The sequence below is a fragment of the Equus asinus genome, chromosome X, assembly GCF_041296235.1.
Source record: "Equus asinus isolate D_3611 breed Donkey chromosome X, EquAss-T2T_v2, whole genome shotgun sequence".
Classification (NCBI taxonomy): domain Eukaryota; kingdom Metazoa; phylum Chordata; class Mammalia; order Perissodactyla; family Equidae; genus Equus; species Equus asinus.
The window spans coordinates 135,342,438-135,364,032 of NC_091820.1; the positions used below are offsets into that span (position 1 = coordinate 135,342,438).

Genomic DNA, 21,595 nt, shown 5'->3' on the forward strand with positions numbered 1-21,595 from the left:
TTCAGGGGCTCAATCTTTATTGGTGAATTTAAAACATAAGAGCAGAATTTAAAGCACGGGAAGAGGAGAAAAGCAAGTGGCTCCAATGATCAGTTATTGAAATCAACTGAGCTCTCTAAATCAAAGGAGCCTCCGTGGGGGCAGGGGGCCTGGCTCTTTATCTAGTCCTGTGGCTGGCAATGTGTTTTTTCCAGATAGCCCTCTTGAAGTGGATCTCTCTTTGAAGTGGACGCCTTGGCAACCAAAGCTTAAGTCAGGCACCTGCATAACAAAAAAGAAAAAAAAAATACACCTCAGGGCTTACTCTACAGAACACCAGCCTGTCAATTTCTATGTTTTTAAAAAGGTCTTCTGGGGTTTTGATTGGGACTGTGTTGACTCTATCGATGAGCTGGGGAAGAATTGGTGTCTTAACAATATCCAGTCCTTCAAACCACAAACAAGGCATATACCTACATATGTTTAGGTATTCATTAATCTCTCTCTGCAATGTTTTGTAGTTTTTGATGTACAGAGCTTCTACATATTTTGTCAGATTTGTAGGCTTTCTCATCCTGTTTTAAAACACACTGTTTTTAATTTCAATTTTCCATTATTCATTGCTAGTATATAAATATACACTTTATTTTTATATGTTGATCTTATATCCTGAGACCTTGCTAAACTCAATTATTCCTTCTGGAAGCATTTTCTGTTTTTTAGATTGATAGAATTTTCTGTGTAGACTATCTTGTGGTCTGTGAATAAAGACAGTGCTACCTCTCCCTTTCCAGCCTGGATGTTGTTTTCTTCCTTGTTGCACTGGACACCAAGCACAATGTTGAACGCCTCCCTCCCCCTCGTGAACTCACCAGCCTTAGGTTGTAGTTTCCTCCATACAAACATCCAGCACAACTTGTAGCATGTGTCTGCCTCGTCCCCCTGACCCTATGAAAACCCAAGCCTGGGTAGGCCACCTACTGAGGTGGGCATGGGTCCCAGATTTCAAACAGGACTTGATTCTGAGTAGAGCAAGTCTGTTCATGGAAGTCTGACAGGATGAAAGCAGACATTTCCGACTGGAAAACAGAAAACTGAGCAGAGCAATGGGGACCCTGAGAAAAGGAGGTGGGACGGAAAAGGACCCTGGCAGAAGCGAATCGTCTTCAAGCTGCATTAGAGTAATTTATAATCAGGAAGCGGGATGATTCACATCTCCACAGAGACTTAAACACAGCCACAGCACCATGGGTGGATTGTAGGCACGACATACGGAAACTAGGTAGCGGTGAAGGGAGGGAAAGAAGAGAATGAAGCACTGAATAGGGTGGCTGTGGGGAAAGGTTTGGAGGAAACACCCTCTCCCTGCCTTGTGAGCCACCAGCATTGACTGGGGAGATGAGGAGGGGGGCAGGTCAGTTTGGAAGGCTCTTTAGCGGTGCCCCCTTGCCCCAACCAGAACATCTTGGCTGCTCCCCATCCTCCCCCAGAGGTGTCAAGGTGGAGCTTTGTGATGTCTAAGCCCAACCCACGGCTGCCATTGGCTGGAGGAGAGCCTTGCTGACCAAACAAAGCTGAAGGGTGTGGCCCCTCTCTGTCCTATAGAGGGGTGTATATAGGCAGGTCAGGAGGCCTGGGGTAGACTACTGGGAGGCGCTGACATGGCGAAGGCGACCGGGAAATCCCAAGCTTCTAGCACAGTCACGGAACAACCCTCGCCAAACACCAAAGAGAGGAAGATGAGGAAGTCCTCAAGTCAACCCAGGTCCAGAGGGAGTGTCAAGGTGAGATGACCCCGCCCAAGCTCCTCCTCTTCCCCTTTGACTCCCCCCACCAAGACTCCTCCCCTGTCCATGCCTGGCACACACCCCTCCTCAGCCCAAGTCCCTTCTCAGGAAGCCCCTCTTCCCACCCATCCCTCACCCTCTTCCCTCAAACCAGTGCCCTTCTGGGCTCACCCTATTGTCTTTCCAGGCGGCCAAGAAAACCACGGGGGCCAAAAGACCCCTTCGAAGGAGATCCACTGAAAAAGCCTCTTCAAAACGTCCCACCTCTTCAGTCAAATCTAAGGAAGCGAGAGGAACAACCCTATTCGGTCACTATCACAGGCTGAATGAAAAGCTGAATCAAGATGAGCCAGAGGAGGACGGAGAGAGCATGGAGAAGCCCAGCACTTCACGTGCCTACCTGCACCACCGGCAACTTCAGAGCGAGGCCACAGACCTCAGAGAGGAATCATCTGAGAAGTCTCTAACGTCTGACCCCTGAGAAATGGCCAGTGGTGCCGACGTCATTTGACAGCAGCAGGGTGCCCTGATGGTGATTTAAATAAAACGGACCTGTTGTGAAAATGTGTGTGTCTCTGGGAGTTCTCTCATGGGGGGAGCGGGGAAGGAAGGGAAGAGGCAGCTGTGTGAGGGGGAGGGAGGTGAGTCCTGCAGGGTCGGGGGTGAGACCAGAAGGTCCAGTTAGCCTGACAGTGGGGATAAGGACTGGGTCAGGACTCAGCACTGAACACAAACTTCCCACGGGAGAAGAGGAAAAGGACTTGGTGTTTCTCTGTGTGTGTGTGCAGGAGCGAGGACCTAGTTGGGGAGAGGTGTCCTCTGTGGGGTGGCAGTGCCAGTCTCCAAAAAGGCACACAAAGTAATTGCCTGCAGGCCACCTACCTCATAGTAGTGTTTGTTGAATCCAGTCCTAAGATGTAAGGCACTCATAAGGACCAAAATCCTTGCGGTACTAAAAGTCACCAAGAGCAATCTGAAGGACTAAAATGATAGTCTTTGGACACCACCAATCCAACACTGATTTGGCCACTTTCTTGCTAAGAAAACTTGGAATGGAGTAGTTGGCTACCAAAGTCAGGACTGTGGCAGTGGTTCACCCCTGGTGTAGGCAATATGGGGGGCATCATTTGCACAAAATTTTATAATCCAACTTGTACTTTTGACTTAACCATAGATTCACACGCAGGTGTAAGAAATAATGCAAATAGATCTCGTGTACCCTTTAGCCAGCTTCCCCTAATGATAACATCTTGCAAAACCATAATAAAACATCACAAAGGAGATGCTGACGGCAATTCGGTCAAGATACAGCACATTTCCATCACCGCAAGGATCCCACATGTTGCCCTCTTATAGACACATCCACTTCCTTCCCACAGCCACCTCCTCCTCTGTACCCCTGGCAACCACTAACCTGTTCTTCATTAATACGTGTAGAAGTATAGAAGGAATGAGGGAAATAGAGAATCCCCATTAGGGAAACACCACGATTCAGTGGCGAGAAAACCCTCCCAACCTCCACTTCTTCCCTCAAGGTTTCCTCTTTTACTGAACCTGGCAGCTTCCTGGGGTACGTGCTCCACCTGTTGGCAGAGACTGCCAGCTCTTCCCTGAAACGTGAAGGCTCCTTTTCTCCCTGAGCACGAAGGTAGACTCCATTTCCCAACTTGCCTCGCAGTCAAGTGTGGCCATGCGGCTGAGTCCCAGCCAATCAGACTGAGTGGAAGTTAAGTGTGCCATGTCCTGCCCAAGGGTTAAGAAGTTTCTGTACCTCCTTCACTGTTGCTTTCCTCTTCTGTCACCTGGATGCAGATGATGAGTCACCAGGGTTTCCTGGCAGGGCCTCAAGACAGACAGACCCCGGGACAGATCACTAAATGGAGCACGGCTCCTGCGCAGGAACACCCAATTTTGACTGTTCCTGGAATGAAAAATGAACTTCTATTGGGTTTACACCATTTCACATGCCGTGGCGCCTTTGTTGCCTTGGCTTGGCCTACCCTCAACCGAGACAGCCCAAAGCCCTCTCAAGGGCCAGCTGTTTTGTCTCCCACCACCTCACCCTCTCACACACTAGGGCCTGGAGTAGGGGTGGGTGTGCCCCTTGCTTCTCATTGCCTCTTCCACACTGTTCCTCCTCCTTCTTTCTACAGGCCCCTGGTTCCTTAAAAGGACACGGTTATCAGAATATACTCCCTGCTACCCTCCTATCACCACCACCCATCTTCAGCACTGTGTAGAATATCTGGGTCATTGTCTTCTTCACCACTACAACTGCTGCCTTTCTTCTGGGCAACTGCAACAGCTGTAGAGGCGATCCAGCTGTAAAAACACCTTAGCCAAGGTGATCCACCTCTGCAAACACCCCCAACACTGGTAAACCTAATTAGCAACTTTCTCCACGATGGCACCTGAGCAGATGAAAGTCCCCATTTCAAGGAAAAAATACACCTCTGACAAGTTTAGGACTGCTTCAAATATGTGAACACAAAGCCCAGCAACCCCAGAAAACCTACTCACTGCTCTAGTGAATTCACTTCCTCATGGTGAGAGGGAGCTATTTCAAACCTTTCCCTCTCCTTGAGTCTCCAGTGCACATTGCCCTCCACCTCTGCCTGATGACTTTGCCACATATTTCATAAGGGAAAGGGAAGCTATCGATGGCACTTCTCTCTTCCTCCCACCAATGATCCCACCAAGATATCTACATTCTCTGTCCCTAATCCTCTTGCAGGGGAACAAGCTTCCTGCAAGGGTCCTATTTCAGACACTAAAGCTCAGTCTTTCTCAAGAAGTTTTCTCTTGAAATTCTCCCCTTTCTCCTGCATCATCTAATCTCTGCTCTCTACTGGATCATGCTTGCTCGTATACAAGGTGCCTTGACATCACCTTTCAAAATCAAAAAACCTTCATTGGAGGCTTCTGGTTTCTGCTCTAGCATGTAAAGAGCTTGGAAGTCATCACCCCTGTCCTCACAAAAAGAGAAAAGCTGGGAAACAACTGAGTGCCTCCATGCCAAGGGCTAACCCTACTCAGCTGCACTCCTAAGAGAACTGACATCAGCCTTGTTGGCCTCAGGCCTATCACAACTGTACGCCCCTGAGCCTAGCAACCAGCTACACTGGGTACCAACCCAATTAAGAAGACAATTGCAATAAGAGTGTGCTAATAGGCGGGACCAAGATGGCAGAGTGAGTGGTCTTCTTTGTCTGTCCCCTGTCGAATCTACAACTAATTGGACATTCACCGATTAACAAAGGATATCCAGATAGCATCTCAAGATGCCTAAGAGTCTTGTGCTACTATACATTGGAAGGCGGACAGACTTCCCCCCGGGAGGAGGTGGAAATAGGTGATAACTCTCTGACCCCCGACCCCCGACCCCTGGACAGCCTAGTTCCTGCAGGAGGCTCTCTTCCAGCGGACTCCCCCATAGCATCGCCACACACCAAGGGCAGGAGTGTGCACTCACCAGCGGAGTGACCGTGGAAACAGGTGACAACAGCCCTACTCAAGCCCCCCATGATTACACCTAAGCCCAGGGGGAATCCCCAGGGTCCCACACCCACTGCCAGGGAAGGCCTCCACTCGCCATTAGCAGGGAGGCCCTTCCCAGAATCCAGAACAAAGGGAAGCTCCTTGTGGGCAGATTCCCCGGCACGGCACCAGACCACAAGCTGCTGCTGGGCCCACAGTCTCCGGCACACAGGTTGTTGCAGGGGGCGCCCGGATTTACCATGGACGTGCTTGGGGACACGGTTGGAGCTCCAGCGCCCGGCTCTGCAGCTCTGGGGGAGGCTCCAGGGTCCCACACCCCCCCATCAGGGAAAGCCTCTGCTTGCCATTAGCTGGGAGGCCCCGCCCAGATTCCAGAACAAAGGGAAGCTCCCAGTGGGTTGATTCCCTGGCACTGCACCAGACTGCCAGCTGCTGCTGGGCCCATGGACTCTGGCGCACGCAGAGGGTGCCCGGACTTCCCGTGGACATGCTTGGGGACTTGGTGGAGCTCCAACACCCGGCTCTGCGGCCCCACGGGATGCTCCAGCGTCCAGCACCCCCCCCAGCAGGGAGGGCCTCTGCTCGCCATTAGCAGGGAGGCCCTGCCAAGCATTTGGAACACCAGGAAGCTCCCTAGAGAAGAATTCCCCACAAGGCAGCAGCTTACAAGCCACCACCAGGCCCACAGACTCTGGCCATGTCCCAGACAAGGCAAGGGGCTCCCAGAGATCCTGTGAGAGTGGAGTGGGGCAGAGTGGCGCTCCGGTGAAACGGCTATGTAGCCCAGGGGGAACGCCAGGTTCCTACAGCAGCCTCAGTGAAAGCCTCTGCACAGCACTAGTGGAGAGATCCCGACTGGCAATTGCAAGGCGGGAAGGCCCTGGGGCAAAAGTAGCACAGGTAGGTGAGCTAAACACAGATTGCAGAAGATACCCATACCTCTGGCGGGACCTAGAGTGGACAAGTGTGATCTTGTGAGCTGTATTAGGGACAAAGCGGCAATTATAGGTGATCCTGCTCCTGGCTGCTGGGGAAACCCACAACACTGCTGCAGACCACAAGGAGGGATTGCGTCTAAGTGGGCTGCAACAGTAGGCACCAGCAGCCTGAGGCCCCCTTGCAATTGCCCCCACAACCGACGAGGGACCCCCACAGGACCACTGTGACTATGAGGAGGGGTCCAGGTCCAGTCAGTAACAGCTGACAGGGTTCCTGGTTGGTGCAGTCTAAACAGCTGCCCCCCCACACACACACACACCAGTTGCAACAAGTGGAAGCAGCGACTAAACGCTATCTCTATGCGGAGGCACAAATCCACGCCATCTAGCAGTATGAAAAAATATATTAAATCTCCAGAACAGAAGGAAAATGATAGGCACACAGAAAACAATCCCAAAGACAATGAAATCTATAACCTAAATGACGATGATTTCAAAACTGCCATTATTAAAAAACTCAACAAGTTAAAAGAGAATTCAGATAGACAACTCAATGGGTTCAAGAGCTATGTCACAAAAGAGCTTGACACTATAAAGGAGAGCTAAGAAATACTGGAGAGGAAGAACACAATGGAGGAGATTAAGAAAAATCTGGACTCTCTGAACAGTAGGGTCGATAATATGGAGGACAGAATTAGCAATTTGGAGGATAGGAATATAGAAATGCTGCAGACAGAGGAGGAGAGAGAACTAAGACTAAAAAGAAATGAAGAAACTCTCCGAGAACTATCCGACTCAATTAGGAGATGCAACATAAGGATTATAGGTATACCAGAGGGAGAAGAGAAGGAGAAGGGGGCAGAAGGCCTGTTCAAAGAAATAATAGCTGAGAACTTTCCAAACTTGGGAAGAGAGATGGAACTTCAGGTGACAGAAGCCAATAGATCTCCAAACTTTATTAACACAAGAAGACCAACCCCAAGGCATATAGTAGTGAAACTAGCAAAAGTCAATGACAAAGAGAAAATACAAAGGGCAGTCAGGCAAAAGAAAATAAACTACAAAGGAAACCCCATAAGGTTATCAGCAGATTTCTCAGGGGAGACCTTACAGGCTAGAAGAGATTGGAATGAAATATTCGAAACTCAGAAGGACAAAAACCTGCAGCCAACAATACTCTACCCAGCGAAAATATCCTTCAAATATGATGGAGAAATAAAAACATTCCCAGATAAACAAAAGTTAAGGGAGTTCATCGCCACAAAACCTCCTCTTCCAGAAATGCTCAGGAAGAACCTCATGCCTGAAAAATCAAAAAAAGGAAAGGGGTTACAAAATCCAGAACAAAGGAGATAAGCAGAAGGACAATAACACAAAGTAACAGCTCTCCATCAGGACAAAATGCAAAACAACTGGAAAACAAGTGATAAAATGGCAACAGTAGGCCCCCATGTTTCAATAATCACTCTAAACGTGAATGGTTTGAACTCTCCAATCAAAAGGCACAGAGTGGCAGGATGGATCAAAGAACAAGATCCAACAATATGCTGCCTCCAGGAAACACACCTCAGCCCCAAAGACAAGCACAGACTCAAAGTGAAGGGATGGAAGACAATACTCCAAGCTAATAATGAACAAAAGAAAGCAGGTGTTGCCATACTTATACCAGACAAAGTAGACTTCAAAGCAAAACAGATAAAGAAAGACAAAGAGGGGCAGTATATAATGACAAAAGGGACACTCCCCCAAGATGACATAACACTTATAAATATATATGCACCTAACACAGGAGCACCAAAATTTGTAAAGAAACTATTAACAAAACTAAAAGGAGACATCAACAGCAATACAATAATAGTAGGGGACCTGAACACCCCATTAACACCAATGGACAGATCATCCAGGCAGAAAATCAACAAGGAAATTATAGAATTAAATGAAAAATTAGATCAGATGGACCTAATAGATACATATAGGACACTTATCCAAAAACAGCAGGTTACACATTCTTCTCAAGCGCGCATGGAACATACTCAAGGATAGACCATATCTTGGGAAACAAAGCAAGCATCAATAAGTTCAAGAGGGTTGAAATAATATCAAGCATCTTTTCTGATCATAATGCTATGAAAATAGAATAAAGCTGGGAAAGGGCCAAAAATGTGGAGACTAAACAACATGCTACTGAACAAACAATGGATTATTGAAGAAATTAAAGAAGAAAACAAATATTATCTGGAGAGAAGTGAAAATGAAAACACACCGTACCAAATGATTTGGGACGCAGCAAAGGCAGTCCTAAGAGGGAAATTCATTGCAATACAGGCTCACCTCAATAAGCAAAAAAATCTTACATAAACAACCTCAAACGACACCTAACGGAATTAGAAAAAGAAGAACAAACAAAGCCCAAAGTCAGTAGAAGGAGGGAAATAATAAAAATTAGAGCAGAAATAAATGATATTGAAACAAAAAAGACAGTAGAAGGGATCAATGAAACAAAGAGTTGGTTCTTCGAAAAAATTAACAAAATTGACAAACCCTTAGCCAGACTCAGTAAAAAAAAAGAGAGAAGTCTCAAATAAATAAAATTAGAAACAAGAGAGGAGAAATCACAACAGATACCGAAGAAATACAAAGGATCATAAGAGAATACTATGAAAAACTATATGCCAACAAATTGAACAACCTAGAAGAAATGGATAAATTCCTAGACTCATACAACGTACCCAAACTGAATCAGGAAGAAACAGAGAATCTGAATAGACCAATCACAAGTAAAGAAATAGAAACAGTAATCAAAAACCTCCCCAAAAATAAGATTCCAGGACCAGATGGCTTCTCTGGAGAATTCCACCAAACATTCAAAGAAGATTTAATACCTATCCTTCTCAAACTATTCCAGAAAATAGAGGAAGATGGAGCACTCCCTAATACATTCTATGAAGCCAACATCACCCTGATCCCCAAACCTGACAAGGACAACACAAAGAAGGAAAACTACAGGCCAATATCACTGATGAACATAGAGGCAAAAATCTTCAACAAAATTTTGGCAAACCGAATACAGCAATATATCAAAAAGATTATACACCATGATCAAGTGGGATTTACACCAGGGACACAGGGATGGTTCAACATCCTCGGGTCAATCAACGTGATTCACTACATTAACAAAATGAGAAACAAAAACCACATGATCATCTCAATAGATGCAGAGAAAGCATTCGACAAGATCCAACATCCATTTATGATAAAAACCCTCAATAAAATAGGTATAGAAGGAAAGTACCTCAACATAATAAAGGCCATATATGACAAACCCACAGCCAACATCATACTCAATGGACAAAAACTGAAAGCCATCCCTCTCATAACAGGAACAAGACAAGGGTGCCCACTTTCACCACTCTTATTCAACATAGTACTGGAGGTTTTGGCCAGAGCAATTTGGCAGGAAAAAGAAATAAAAGGAATCCAAATAGGCAATGAAGAAGTAAAACTCTCGCTGTTTGCAGACGACATGATCTTATATATAGAAACCCCCAAAGAATCCATAGAAAAACTATTAGAAACAATCAACAACTACAGCAAAGTTGCAGGGTTTAAAATCAACATACATAAATCAGTAGCATTTCTATATGCTAACAATGAACTAACAGAAAAAGATCTCAAGAACTCAATCCCATTCACGATTGCAACAAAAAGAATAAAATACCTTGGGATAAATTTAACCAAGGAAGTGAAATATCTATACAATGAAAACTACAAGACCTTCTGGAAAGAAATCGACGATGACATAAAGAGTTGGAAAGACATTCCATGCACATGGATTGGAAGAATAAACGTAGTTAAAATGTCCATACTACCTAAAGCAATCTACAGATTCAACGCCATCCCAATCAGAATTCCAATGTCATTCTTTACAGAAACTGAACAAAGAATCCTAAAATTCATATGGGGCAACAAAAGACCCCGAATTGCTAAAGCAATCCTGAGAAAGAAGAGCAAAGCTGGAGGCATCACAATCCCTGACTTCAAAACATACTACAAAGCTACAGTAATCAAAACAGCATGGTACTGGTACAAAAACAGATGCACAGATCAATCAGAATTGAAAGCCCAGAAATAAAACCACACATCTATGGACAGCTAATCTTTGACAAAGGAGCTGAGGGCCTACAATGGAGGAAAGAAAGTCTCTTCAACAAATGGGGCTGGGAAAACTGGACAGCCACATGTAAAAGAATGAAAATCAACCATTATTTTTCACCATTTACTAAAATAAACTCAAAATGGATCAAAGACCTAAAGATTAGGCCTGAAACAATAAGTCTTCTAGAAGAGAATATCGGCAGTACACTCTTTGACATCAGCTTCAAAAGAATCTTTTTGGACACCATAAACCCTCACATGAGAGAAACAATAGAAAGAATAAACAAATGGGACTTCATCAGACTAAAGAGCTTCTTCAAGGCAAGGGAAAACAGGATTGAAACAAAAAAACAGCCCACTAATTGGGAAAAAATATTCACAAGTTATTTATCCAACAAAGGGTTAATCTCCATAATATACAAAGAACTCACACAACTCAACAATAAAAAATCAAACAACCCAATTACAAAATGGGCAAGGGATATGAACAGACATTTCTCCAAAGAAGATATATGGATGGCCAATAGACACATGAAAAGATGCTCATCATCACTAATCATCAGGGAAATGCAAATCAAAACTACACTAAGATATCACCTTACACCTGTTAGAATGGCAAAAATATCCAAAACCAAGAGTGACAAATGTTGGAGAGGCTGTGGAGAAAAGGGAACCCTCATACACTGTTGGTGGGAATGCAAACTTGGTGCAGCCACTATGGAAAACAGTATGGAGATTCCTCAAAAAGTTAAGAATAGAAATACCTTATGACCCAGCCATCCCACTACTGGGTATCTATCCTAAGCATCTGAAATCAGCAATTCCAAAACTTCCATGCACCCCTATGTTCATCGCAGCATTACTCACAATAGCCAAGTCATGGAACCAACCTAAGTGCCCAGCAACTGATGATTGGATAAAGATGTGGTATATATATACAATGGAGTACTACTCAGCCATAAAAAAGGACAAAGTCGTCCCATTCACAACAACATGGATAGACCTTGAGGGTATTATGTTGAGTGAAATAAGCCAGACAGAGAAAGACGAACTCTGTATGACTCCACTCATAGGTGGTAGTTAACATATGGACAAAGAGAACTGATCGGTGGTTGCCAGGGGAAAGGGGGGTTGGGGGAGAGCACTAGGGGTGAAGTGGTGTACCTACAACATGACTAATAATGATGTACAACTGTAATTTCACAAGGATGTTAACTTTCATAACCTTAATAATAAAAAAAAGACCTAGACTGTGCAGGACAGCACTCAAGATACTTTGATAGATTCAGACCCCACAGAGGGGTGTCCCAAATCGGCAACAGTCCCAGAGCCCAAGACCTGTTCATTGAGTTTGGCCCACTTTCCGTTCAACACAGCTCGTGCTGGGGAAGAAACAGCCCATCATGGACAGTTTCAGGTTTCAGCTTAGAGTTAAAACTGATCAATTAGGATTTGTGGGTTTGGGGTCCAAAAAAAAGTCAGTGGCTTTTTTGCGGCAGCAGGAAAGGCATGGTGCTACAAGGCCAGACAGCGGGGGGTCCAAGTGACAAGCAATGCTTTCCTAATCCCTTTCTTCCTTGTCAGCCTTAGAGTCCCTCCCACTTGACGCCTGAAAAACACACCTCAGGTCGGATAATCATCAGCCTCTAAGGGTCAGACACGTGATTTCACAAGAGCTCATTAGCCAACTGTAGGGGGTTCGAGGGATTGGAGGCTGACCCAGAAAGAAGAGATGACCAGGAGAGGCAGCAACACAACACAAGCTTTACTGGGTGGTGCCTCAACAGGGTTGTATTAGAGGGGAGTCCCTCACAGCATGAAATCATCCTGGGGTTTATGGGTCAGGAGGGCACTATCAGAAGGGGAGTGCTATGGTCTGAATGTTTCTGTCCCGTCAAATGCATATGTTGAAACCCTAACCCCCAAAGCTGATGGCATTATGAGGTGGGGCCTTTGGGAGGTGCTTAAGTCATGAAGGTAGAGCCCCCATGGATGGGAGTCATCCTGTATAAGAGGCCCCAGAGAGAATCCCCAGCCCCTTCCACCCTGTGAGGACACAGTGAGAAGGTGACGGCTAGGGACAAGGAGGAGGGCCCTCACCCCAGCATGCTGGTGTTTTCATCTTGGACTTCCAGCCTCCAGAATGGAGAGAAATAAATTTCTGTTGTTTATAAGCCACCCAGTCTGTGGTATTTTGTTACAGCTGCCAGATCGAGCTAAGGGGGGAAGGCAAGGGAGCTGTTGGGAGAGAGGCATCGGAGAGGCAGCCCACATGTCAAAGCAATGTCGTTCAGCAGCTCGGGGAGTGGCCTGGGGTCTTAGGACCACAAGGCTCTATCTTATCTATTAGCAGATGTGGGTTGAGGTTTGGCAGGTTGTAAAAGGCCAAAAGTCCACTAGTACGAGCACCGTGTGAAACAATCGGACATATGTGAAAATTTGGGTTGGGGCTGGCAGGTTTTTAAGCCAAAAGGACTCAGACTGCTGTTAAGAAATACACAACATAGGGTCCCATACACACAGGTCATCCATCTTTGGCTCGCTTGTATAACACGACCTGAACGCTGCTTTTTAAAGCTCTACAAGTCTATCTCTATGTGGAGACTGCCTCTCTTTCCCATGTTGTCTTCCTTTTTCCAGGGGCTCCAATAAGCAAGAATCATCAGAAGACTTGTTCTGTTTCCAATCCTCAGAGAGTTTACACGAGAGAGAGACTGGTTGAGACTGACTTTAACGCCACAATTCCTACCGGGGTAACGTCCCTAAAGGAGAGTAAGGCTCATGGAAGTCCCTAGAATCCAGGCCTCCCTGTCTAAGGCAAGGAGGGGAGGCAGACTGCTAACAAGGCTTGCATGTGGCTCGTTTAAAAAGGCACATTTCATCCAATGGTCCCCGTGCCATTTTTAGCCTCTAAGGACACGTTCCCTGGCGTGCCCTTAGCCTTGGACCACTACAGAATGAGATGTCACCAGACAACAAAGACTCTCCTTTGCTGCTTGTCCTGCAGTGTGCAGGTGGCTTCATGGCAGAGAGAAGGCCTCCCTCCGGGGTGAGGCTCTGGGCCCCATTGCGGCTCTACTTCTTCCTCAGGGTGAAAGCTGGGCCCGTGACTCCACCTGCCATGACCAAGGCTGGGCCTTTCCAGGTACCTGCCCAGGGACTGTGCTGAAGAGCAAATGGCACAGACTCTCAGAGCATTCGCACAGCCACTATAACGCAGGAGCCCTCCATGACTGCTCTTATCATTGCTGCTACAATGCACAGCTGTGTTCAAGGACGCTAAACCCCATGCACCTCCTGGTGACACAGAACTTCCTTCATTCCAACATGTATACTTGGGACCGGGTTCACATCATGGTCTCTGCCATGCTCAGGGTCCTCCTTCCTAGTCTGGAGGGGGAGACAGACACACCCAACATCACAGTGGGGCAGGGGCACTCCGACTGGGACTGGACATGGCAGCTAGGCTGTGGGAACCCCAAGTAAGGAGCTGTGAGGGGGACCTGGGATAGAAGGAAGGCCTTACTGAGGAGGCCTTGGAGCGGGACCATGACAAGCTGAGTGGCATCTGGACAAAGAGCATTGCCATAGAGGGGGCAGCAGGAGGACACTTCCTAACAGGAGCTCCCCGCGTGTCAAACGATAGCCCCAGGGGCCCAGTGGAGCCAGCCCGTGGCTGGAGCCCAGGAGATGGTGAGCAAAAGCGGCTGCAAGGCCTCTGGGCTGGTGGACACCTGAGTGGGTAAGAGGAGTGCAGTGGCCAAGAGGCTGGAAAGGGCAGGCCTTGATGTCACCAGGGCCTGTGTCTGAGCCATGGCTGAGAAAATACCGCTTGGGTGCGAGGCAAACCAACTGCAAGGTCATGGCTGGTGCCCGAGGGAGGGAGGGCAGTAAGGAGGCTCCCACCAGGATCCAGTTGGTGAGGGGGGCTAGAAGGAGGGGGAGGCACAAAAGGTCACACAGCCAGGCTTGCCCCTTGGCGGCCCCAGGCCTTGGGCCTCACAGGCCAAAACTAGGCACTTTCTGCATGGCTGCAGGCTACGCAAAACCCACAGCAAGTCCAGACTGAAATCACTTTCCCTTTGGGGTGGCTGTCCTCAGAGGCCAATCAGCTGTGCTCTGCTAGAGTCACCTGACTGTGGGGCTTTGGTCCATAAGGCAGCGACACCTGTGGGTCATCTCTAGGGCCTCTGGAGCACTGAAGAGCCAACCAATCATTTCTCTCAAAGGGTCGTGAGCACAGCAGGTATCTAATAAAGATTGTCAAAATGGTGGCCACAGGGCCCAGGGTTGAAAATCTGGGAACGAGAAGGCTTAGTCGACAGAAGCCGTTTCCACAACGCCTTTCGTCAACTACACTGAAGTCAGCATTGTGAGTATTCCATCTTCAGAGGACAAGATGAGCCTCATGTCCTAGAATCTCAACCCTAGCGGAAATTCGGTGACTCCTAAAACAAGGAACATGAGCTAACGGGCCTACATAAGACTTAGGATGTAAGAGTGCCTAGATCACATCAAGTAAATACTGGTTCTCTGCAGGATGCCAGACTGTGGTTTTCCAAGACATTTTCTCCTCTCCCACCAAACAGCCCAATCCCTTTGTGTAAGTCATCAGCCGAGTTCATGAGCTAGCACAGGCCACAAGGAAATTTCATTCTCAGTCTTTACAGAACTCACTGAGGCAAAATACTCTGGTGTACAACTGAAGGAAGCTGGCTGTTCATCCAAAGGCTCTAGGAGCCCCCTTCTGAGAAGCCACCAATGGCCGCCATTTAAATTCTTAGCCTCTGAGGGCATGTCCCTACAGGATAAACTGACTTCTTCAATGAACACTATGGAAACCTGTTTAGAAGCACAAAGACCACAGACCAAGCCCAAATGTAGACCTGGGGGCTCCATTAAGGATTGCAGTCCCCAGACTGAAAGGTAACGTGGGAGATTCTCTTTCAAACACTCTTTGCACTCCCCATTTACAAACAAAGAATTGACCCTCAGAGAGGGCAAATGACCCTACTCAGTGGCAGCCAGAACAAGGACCTAGGATCCTTGGAGGCGGGGCCTTCCCATGGTACCACTCTATCTCCAGATGCAGAGTGAATATTAAGAATGAAGTTGTCCGCAACAGCTAGAGAACACATATCACCAAATTCACTGTCGTATCCTCTCCTCTGTGGTGAGGATGACTTTCACTTGGGTTTTATCCCATTCCACATCCAGACTCTCATCTATTTTTACATACACAATGATGGGTATCTTCGGTTGGCATCCTTTACTCACGTCCAGCTAAACGAGTAGGAATTTTCCTTGGGAGTGAGTCTGTGTAAAGGAGGCCCTTTGAAAAGTATCTAACCCCAGAGCAGACAAAATATTCAATGACCTACCATCCAGGTAATGGCAGGGGAGGGACACATTGGTGGGGGGTGGGGGTGGGCTTGGAGCAAGGAGAGCAGGGCTGGCTCAGGGGCGTAGGTGAGTGAAATGCTTTGTCTCAACAGAACAGAATAGGTGCTGAACTCCCCAAATCAAGGAATTAAAAGGGGAAGTACCAGAGGAGATCCAATTTGGAAGTGAGAGGCCAGAAATCTGGGAGAGCAGAGGCCAAACCACTCTAGGGAAGAAAGGAAACAGGGCTTCAGAGGCAGCCTTCAGGGAGGCTGTATCCAAGCAGCTGGGGAAGGTGATTTGAAAAGGGCAGATGCAGATGTTCCCAAAGAGAGCCCGTCCAGGGCAACCAGAAGTTTCTATGGGGAAGAAATGGAAAATAAAGACAATCGCACTGTTATCTGGAGAGGGATGAGATTTGGGGGCAAGCAGAGCTCAAGAGGAGACTCCTTTCCAAGCACAGTGGAAAATACGGCCATCCACTGCCACACCGGTGCTGTGGGTAACACTATCTGATATGCTTTGGGTGACACTGAGGTTGAGGAACATCAGAAGCACTCCCACTGTGCCCCATCACAGCACTACTCTGGGGACAACTTGAGCCACGAGCAAGAAAACAGGAATGCTTGTTTGGGCCCATCGGTGCAGGACCAACCAACTGGCAGGAGCAGCTGGAAAAGACCAAAGCAGGAAGTGGGGGTGGGAGGAAGGAGGGGGCTATCAACCTAGACTAGGGAAATCTGCCTGTTAGGGACCACTGTCTGCTGGGAGGCACGGTCCCCCAGGGGCCCATCAGACCCGCCTAGTCTTGGTGGGAACCAAGCTAGGACTAACCAGGGCCTGGCCCTTGAGCACATCAGAGGGGTCAGCAACAGGTCCCCTCCCCGTCTTTAGGGGTGGGAGTGCAGATAGGATCATGCTTTCTCAACCCATCCAGGGCCTGGACTCATGAAACAATGTGCCTGGCGACTGATGGGAGCCTTTTCTGAGAACATGAATCACACGTTTATCTCCTTTTAGAAAAGAGAGAAGCTGGGACCCTGCACCCCTCCCCTCCTCCACACTTGGCCAGGGCTCCCTCTTCAGACCAGCTGTGAGCCACCCTTGTGACATCATGTGACAACTAAAGAGAACGATGACGTAAGCAGCTGGTTGCCCCACTACCGAGACTCCAGAATTTTGTGGACAGTATTTACTGGGCATCCCCACCCTGACCAAAGGCATTTCTGACCTGAGAGTTCAGGGATACGATCTCAGATAGAAAATGCTCTTGACCTAGACTAGCTCCATGACTAGTCAGAGTACCGACCAGATATATCAAGTCAAGCAGGCCCCATCAGGTGACCGAGAGCTAGCAACGGGGGTCCCATCTAATTCATCCCTGGATCCAAATTTGGATTCAAGGGAGATTTTGGAGACCCACAGTGACCAAGCCATGAGCCAAGATCCAGGCCCCTGAGACAACCAGCGACCACAGGACCCAAACCAAGCCGCCATCCACATGGAAGAAAACAATCTTCTCAGGCTCTCCTTCCCAAGAAAGCTTTGGATGGTAGCTGAGGACGACGCTTTCACGTCTGCACGCTGGAATGACGAGGGAGACACCGTGATCATTGAAGAGGATCTTTTCCAGAGGGAGATTCTTCACCAGAGAGGCCCAGGGAGAATTTTTGAAACAGACAGCTTGAAGAGTTTTATCCGCCAACTGAATCTCTACGGCTTCAGCAAAATTCGTCCAAACGACCCTTCGCTTCACTCTCCAGGGAACAAGAGAATGATGGTAAAGTAGAACGTCCTTCTGTTTCCCATGTTCTCCATCCCTCGAACATCTTCCTAGTAGACCAAGATGAATGATGCACTGAAAGGGTTTAATTTATGAGGATAACTTTTTTCACATGAGACTTTATTTATGGAAAGATGAGAAGGTATAGTTGCTCCTATGAAATGACAACCCCCTCAGAGGTAATCTGCAGGTGTGACGAAAGACTGAGAGGTCAGTTAATGTCAAGTAGGTGCACCTTAACCTAGGCATTATGTATGTTGAGTGAGCTCAGGCTCCAGGGCAAAATGAAACTTGCCAGCAAGTTAAAAAGATCTTTTCTCCCTAGGAAAACAAGACCATTCTGATTGGGGGGGGGGGGGAAATATTTACTCCCAGGATGACTAACAGGATTGATTTCATTTCAGATGTACCGTAACTCCAACTTTCAGAGAGACAAGCCTCTGCTCATTGAGAACATTCAGAAAAGAGGCGACCTGAGAATTATTGCTCGGCCTGGGACCAGCACAACAACTCCAAAGAGAAAGAAGCAGGTAGCAGCTACGAGGCGCTCCCCATGAATCCATCGCAATGAACCCACCAAAGCAGCTGACAGAAAGGCCCAAAAGGAAGTGCCAAAAGCTCAGGGACCCAGTGACACCTGGTGGTTCTTGTGTTCTGATATCTGTTCTGTGAGATGTGCCCTGGAAAATGGTCGCTGAAGTGAGCCAGGCAGCCCAAGTGGGGAGGGCACGTCCAGGAATAGTATGTTTGTGCCCCTGGCTACTGCTGGAAGGGAGGGCGAAGGGGAACCACCCACCAGCCCCCCACATTACCCAGATCATGATTCGGTGATGTCCTTATACAACACCTGTTATTCCATCCTGCTGGCTGCCCTTTCAGTGATGGCCCCAAATGAGGCCCCTGACCAGGACGAGGAGCACAAGGGCTCCTCAGTTTACAAATGTGTAGCTTGTCAGCACTGCAAGGATAATCCAGGTCCCTAAACTCACAGATCACCAGTGACAGATAAAAACCACCATTTATAACCATGATGCGAAACTCTGAGGGAGTAAATAAACAAGCTAATGAGAATTGTGACTCGGTGTTCTTTCTAACTTGCGATACTACACACAGCTCATCAGATAAGCCTGAGGAGGCTGGGAATCCAGGCCCCAAACAGGCTTTGGTCCCCGGTGTCCTCTTTCATTTGAAGAACCAGCATTTTCACACATTCAGCCAAGGACTTGGCTAGGGAGTATCGAGGCAAGCCCAGGAAGACCTTGTTCCCTGAGCCTGGCCTGGTGGTCAGGACACAGAACAGCCTGACTCGTGACCTTGGGGCTATCGCCTTACACTATTCATGTATCTTGAAACAGGAGGGTCTTTCCTCATGGGTCCCCCTAACATGCCAGGGAGTTTCTTATCAGCAGCTCAATGTCCCTGGCCTAAGAGGCAGGGGCCTTCCAAAGTAGGGCCAGCCCATTTGCCCAGGGATGTCCGACCACTGCAGTCTGGCTCAGAAGAGACAGGTCATTCCAGTCACTGCCTAGGGGAAAGCCCATCATGCTCATAGGTAACAACCATTAGAAATTTTCCTAATAAATGACCAAAAAAAAAAAAGAAGGAAATAAAAAATATTTTCCACAAAATAAACAACGCTACTTATCACTTTTCTGAAAGAGCTGTATTTAGGCTCCTTTTTTCACACATGAAGTAGCTGTGAGACACACCTAAAACACATGCTCCATGAGCCAAGGGACACTTTTATAACACAGGAAGATTCTTTTGCAAGGACAGACAAGTGCTGTTTCCAACTCTGATGTCCTCTTCATCAGGAATGAGGCCATTCAGGGCTGGTCACTCTCAAGCAATCACTCAGCGCCCGCTCCCAGCCTCTGCACAAGGTCCCCTGGATGCTGTGCAAACACTCTATGAGTTTGACTAGAACAAAGAGGGGGGAGAACAATAATGAGTCCTCTTAAAATGTATTTCTTTGGTCAATCCAGAAATTAGCTGGACCAAAATGAGTGGCAGTGCAAAGAATTCCCTGGCACCTTTCCCTTTTTCCTGAAAGTCAAAGTCCTTGAGACTGTCACTGAGCCCAGAGAGGCATCTTGCAAGGAAAGTCCCGGTTCCAGTCCCTGCATCTGAGCGGAGAAGCTGTTTACGTGAATAGCACATAGTGGGTAGCGCTCTCCACTGCGGTGCCAATCCACACCAAACCCGATTTCCACGTCCACCATGTGACGATGAGCTGCTGGGTCACGATTTAGCTGGTCTCTCCGTGACCTTCCTCTGAGGAGCCCACGCTCGTCAGGCCTCCTCCCCCAAGGGGATCAGGTGCTCTGGGAGGTCTACCTGGAAGACATCCTTTCCGCCTTTCCTGGGGATGGGCTCCAGCAGCCACCTGGGGTTTGGAAGCACCGTCAGGAACTTCTGCTTCAGGTTGGTCAGCACGGCTTGATTTTCCAGTTCCACAACCTCATCAGGAGCTAAGTTTTCTGGACACTGCAAAGTTTCCCCAATGTCAACGAGCCCTGTGCACAAAGGGTGGAGCCCAGAGACGTTTTTCCTTCCACAAACCAAGGCCTGCCTGTCAGAGCACGTGGGTATTCAAAGTTACAACCACCAGAGACCAAGATGATATCGCCCAATGGACATGGAGTGAAGTGGGTCACTCTGAGTGAGCACTTCACATGTGCCAAACTCTGTTCACAGGATTCTGGGAGAGGCCGAGGGAGAGACAATGAGGAGAGGGGCTTGTCCTCAACAGCCCCACCAAAATAACGGGCAGATCCCTGTCACACTGCTGAGGGCAGCAGGTACAGATCAAAAGGGCCCTGGCCACAGCAAGGAACTTACAGGCCATCAGGTCCCCAAGCACTTCACCAGGGGACAAGAGCTGATGTGGAACCTCAACCATTGAGGTGTTAGGGGACTTGCCCAGTATGCAGCAGACACTAGGGGTGGGACAGGCACGTGAAGCCAGGCGGGTAGCCCGAGTCTAGAGGCCAGCCCAACCCGCTGTGTGTGCTGTGCTGCCTCTCAGGGTCCCTGCCACATGCATGCACGCACAAGCACATACACACAGAGGCAAACCCCATATGCAGACTCAGACCTCATCCTGCTTCTTGGATCACAAATGGGAACTGAGGCCCAGGATGAAGAAACGGTTCACCCTGGGTTGTGGAACCTTGGCCTGCCAACCCTCAGCCCAGTGCCCCTTGCTGCCACTCTGAAGGTGTGTTACTGAAACAAACCACACAGTGCACACATGCAGCAGTTCAATAGAAAACAAGCCACCAAACTACTGAGCAAGGTCCTTGGGGCAGCCCTGGGAGGTGTCTGAGAGGTGCTCGGCACAGCAGCACTTGCCAACTATCACTCCACAGCCACACTTTTCCCCTTGCCAGAGCAAGGCCGAATCTGAGCGGGGGTCTTCCCCAGCCTCTCCACCAGCAGCTCCCTCCAGGCCGCGTCTTCCCAGACCCTGTGAGCAATCTGGACGGCGATGGTTCAGCCCTGGTGGCTGTTCAGCAGGGGATGCCAACGTATCTCCATGGTCTTGACCCCATTTAAGACAAAACCTGCACAGGGCTGCCGGAAGGAGAGGCAGCTGAACTTCATCTCCCCAGAGCTCCTTGGGCCTCACGTGGCCTGTGGAAACGCAGAACCGCAATGTCAATAAACCTCACGCACCAGCACTCCAAGCTCATGGCCCGTGGGCCTGACCTCTCCCCAGAGTCCCCCGGGTGCCCTGAAACCCACTGACCTGGACAGCGGGGGAGCGGAGAATGCTGGCTCCTCCTTTCAATCACCAGGCAGTCAGTTGACAGGCCTGACGGAAGGGACTGGCGATTGGGATGACTAGCCTGTCAGATGGTGTGTTTGGGGAGCTCTTGGAGGAGGGTGGGGACAGCTAGAGAAAGGCACAGCCAGGACAGCACGTGGTCAGTTGTACAACAGAGGTCACTGAGCCCCAGGGCAGCACAGAGGAGGGAGGGAGGGAGGGCCCCTTGGCTTCACAGCACAGTGGGCTGGCTCTAGCCCTCTCCCAGCACAGACAGGGACAGTCCTGGGCTATGCTTCTTCTC

At 48.4% G+C, this 21,595-nt stretch overlaps 1 protein-coding gene and 1 pseudogene across 1 annotated transcript; both read left to right on the forward strand.

Moving 5' to 3' along the window:
• Window positions 1-268: 268 nt before the first annotated feature.
• Window positions 269-18,954, forward strand: LOC123282462 (heat shock transcription factor, X-linked member 3-like; annotated as a pseudogene).
• Window positions 1,641-2,247, forward strand: LOC123282463 (uncharacterized protein CXorf51A-like). The gene is made up of 2 exons (XM_044763545.2): window positions 1,641-1,763; window positions 1,954-2,247. The coding sequence occupies exons 1-2, from the start codon at window positions 1,641-1,643 to the stop codon at window positions 2,245-2,247; spliced, it is 417 nt and encodes a 138-aa protein (XP_044619480.2).
• Window positions 18,955-21,595: the final 2,641 nt, after the last annotated feature.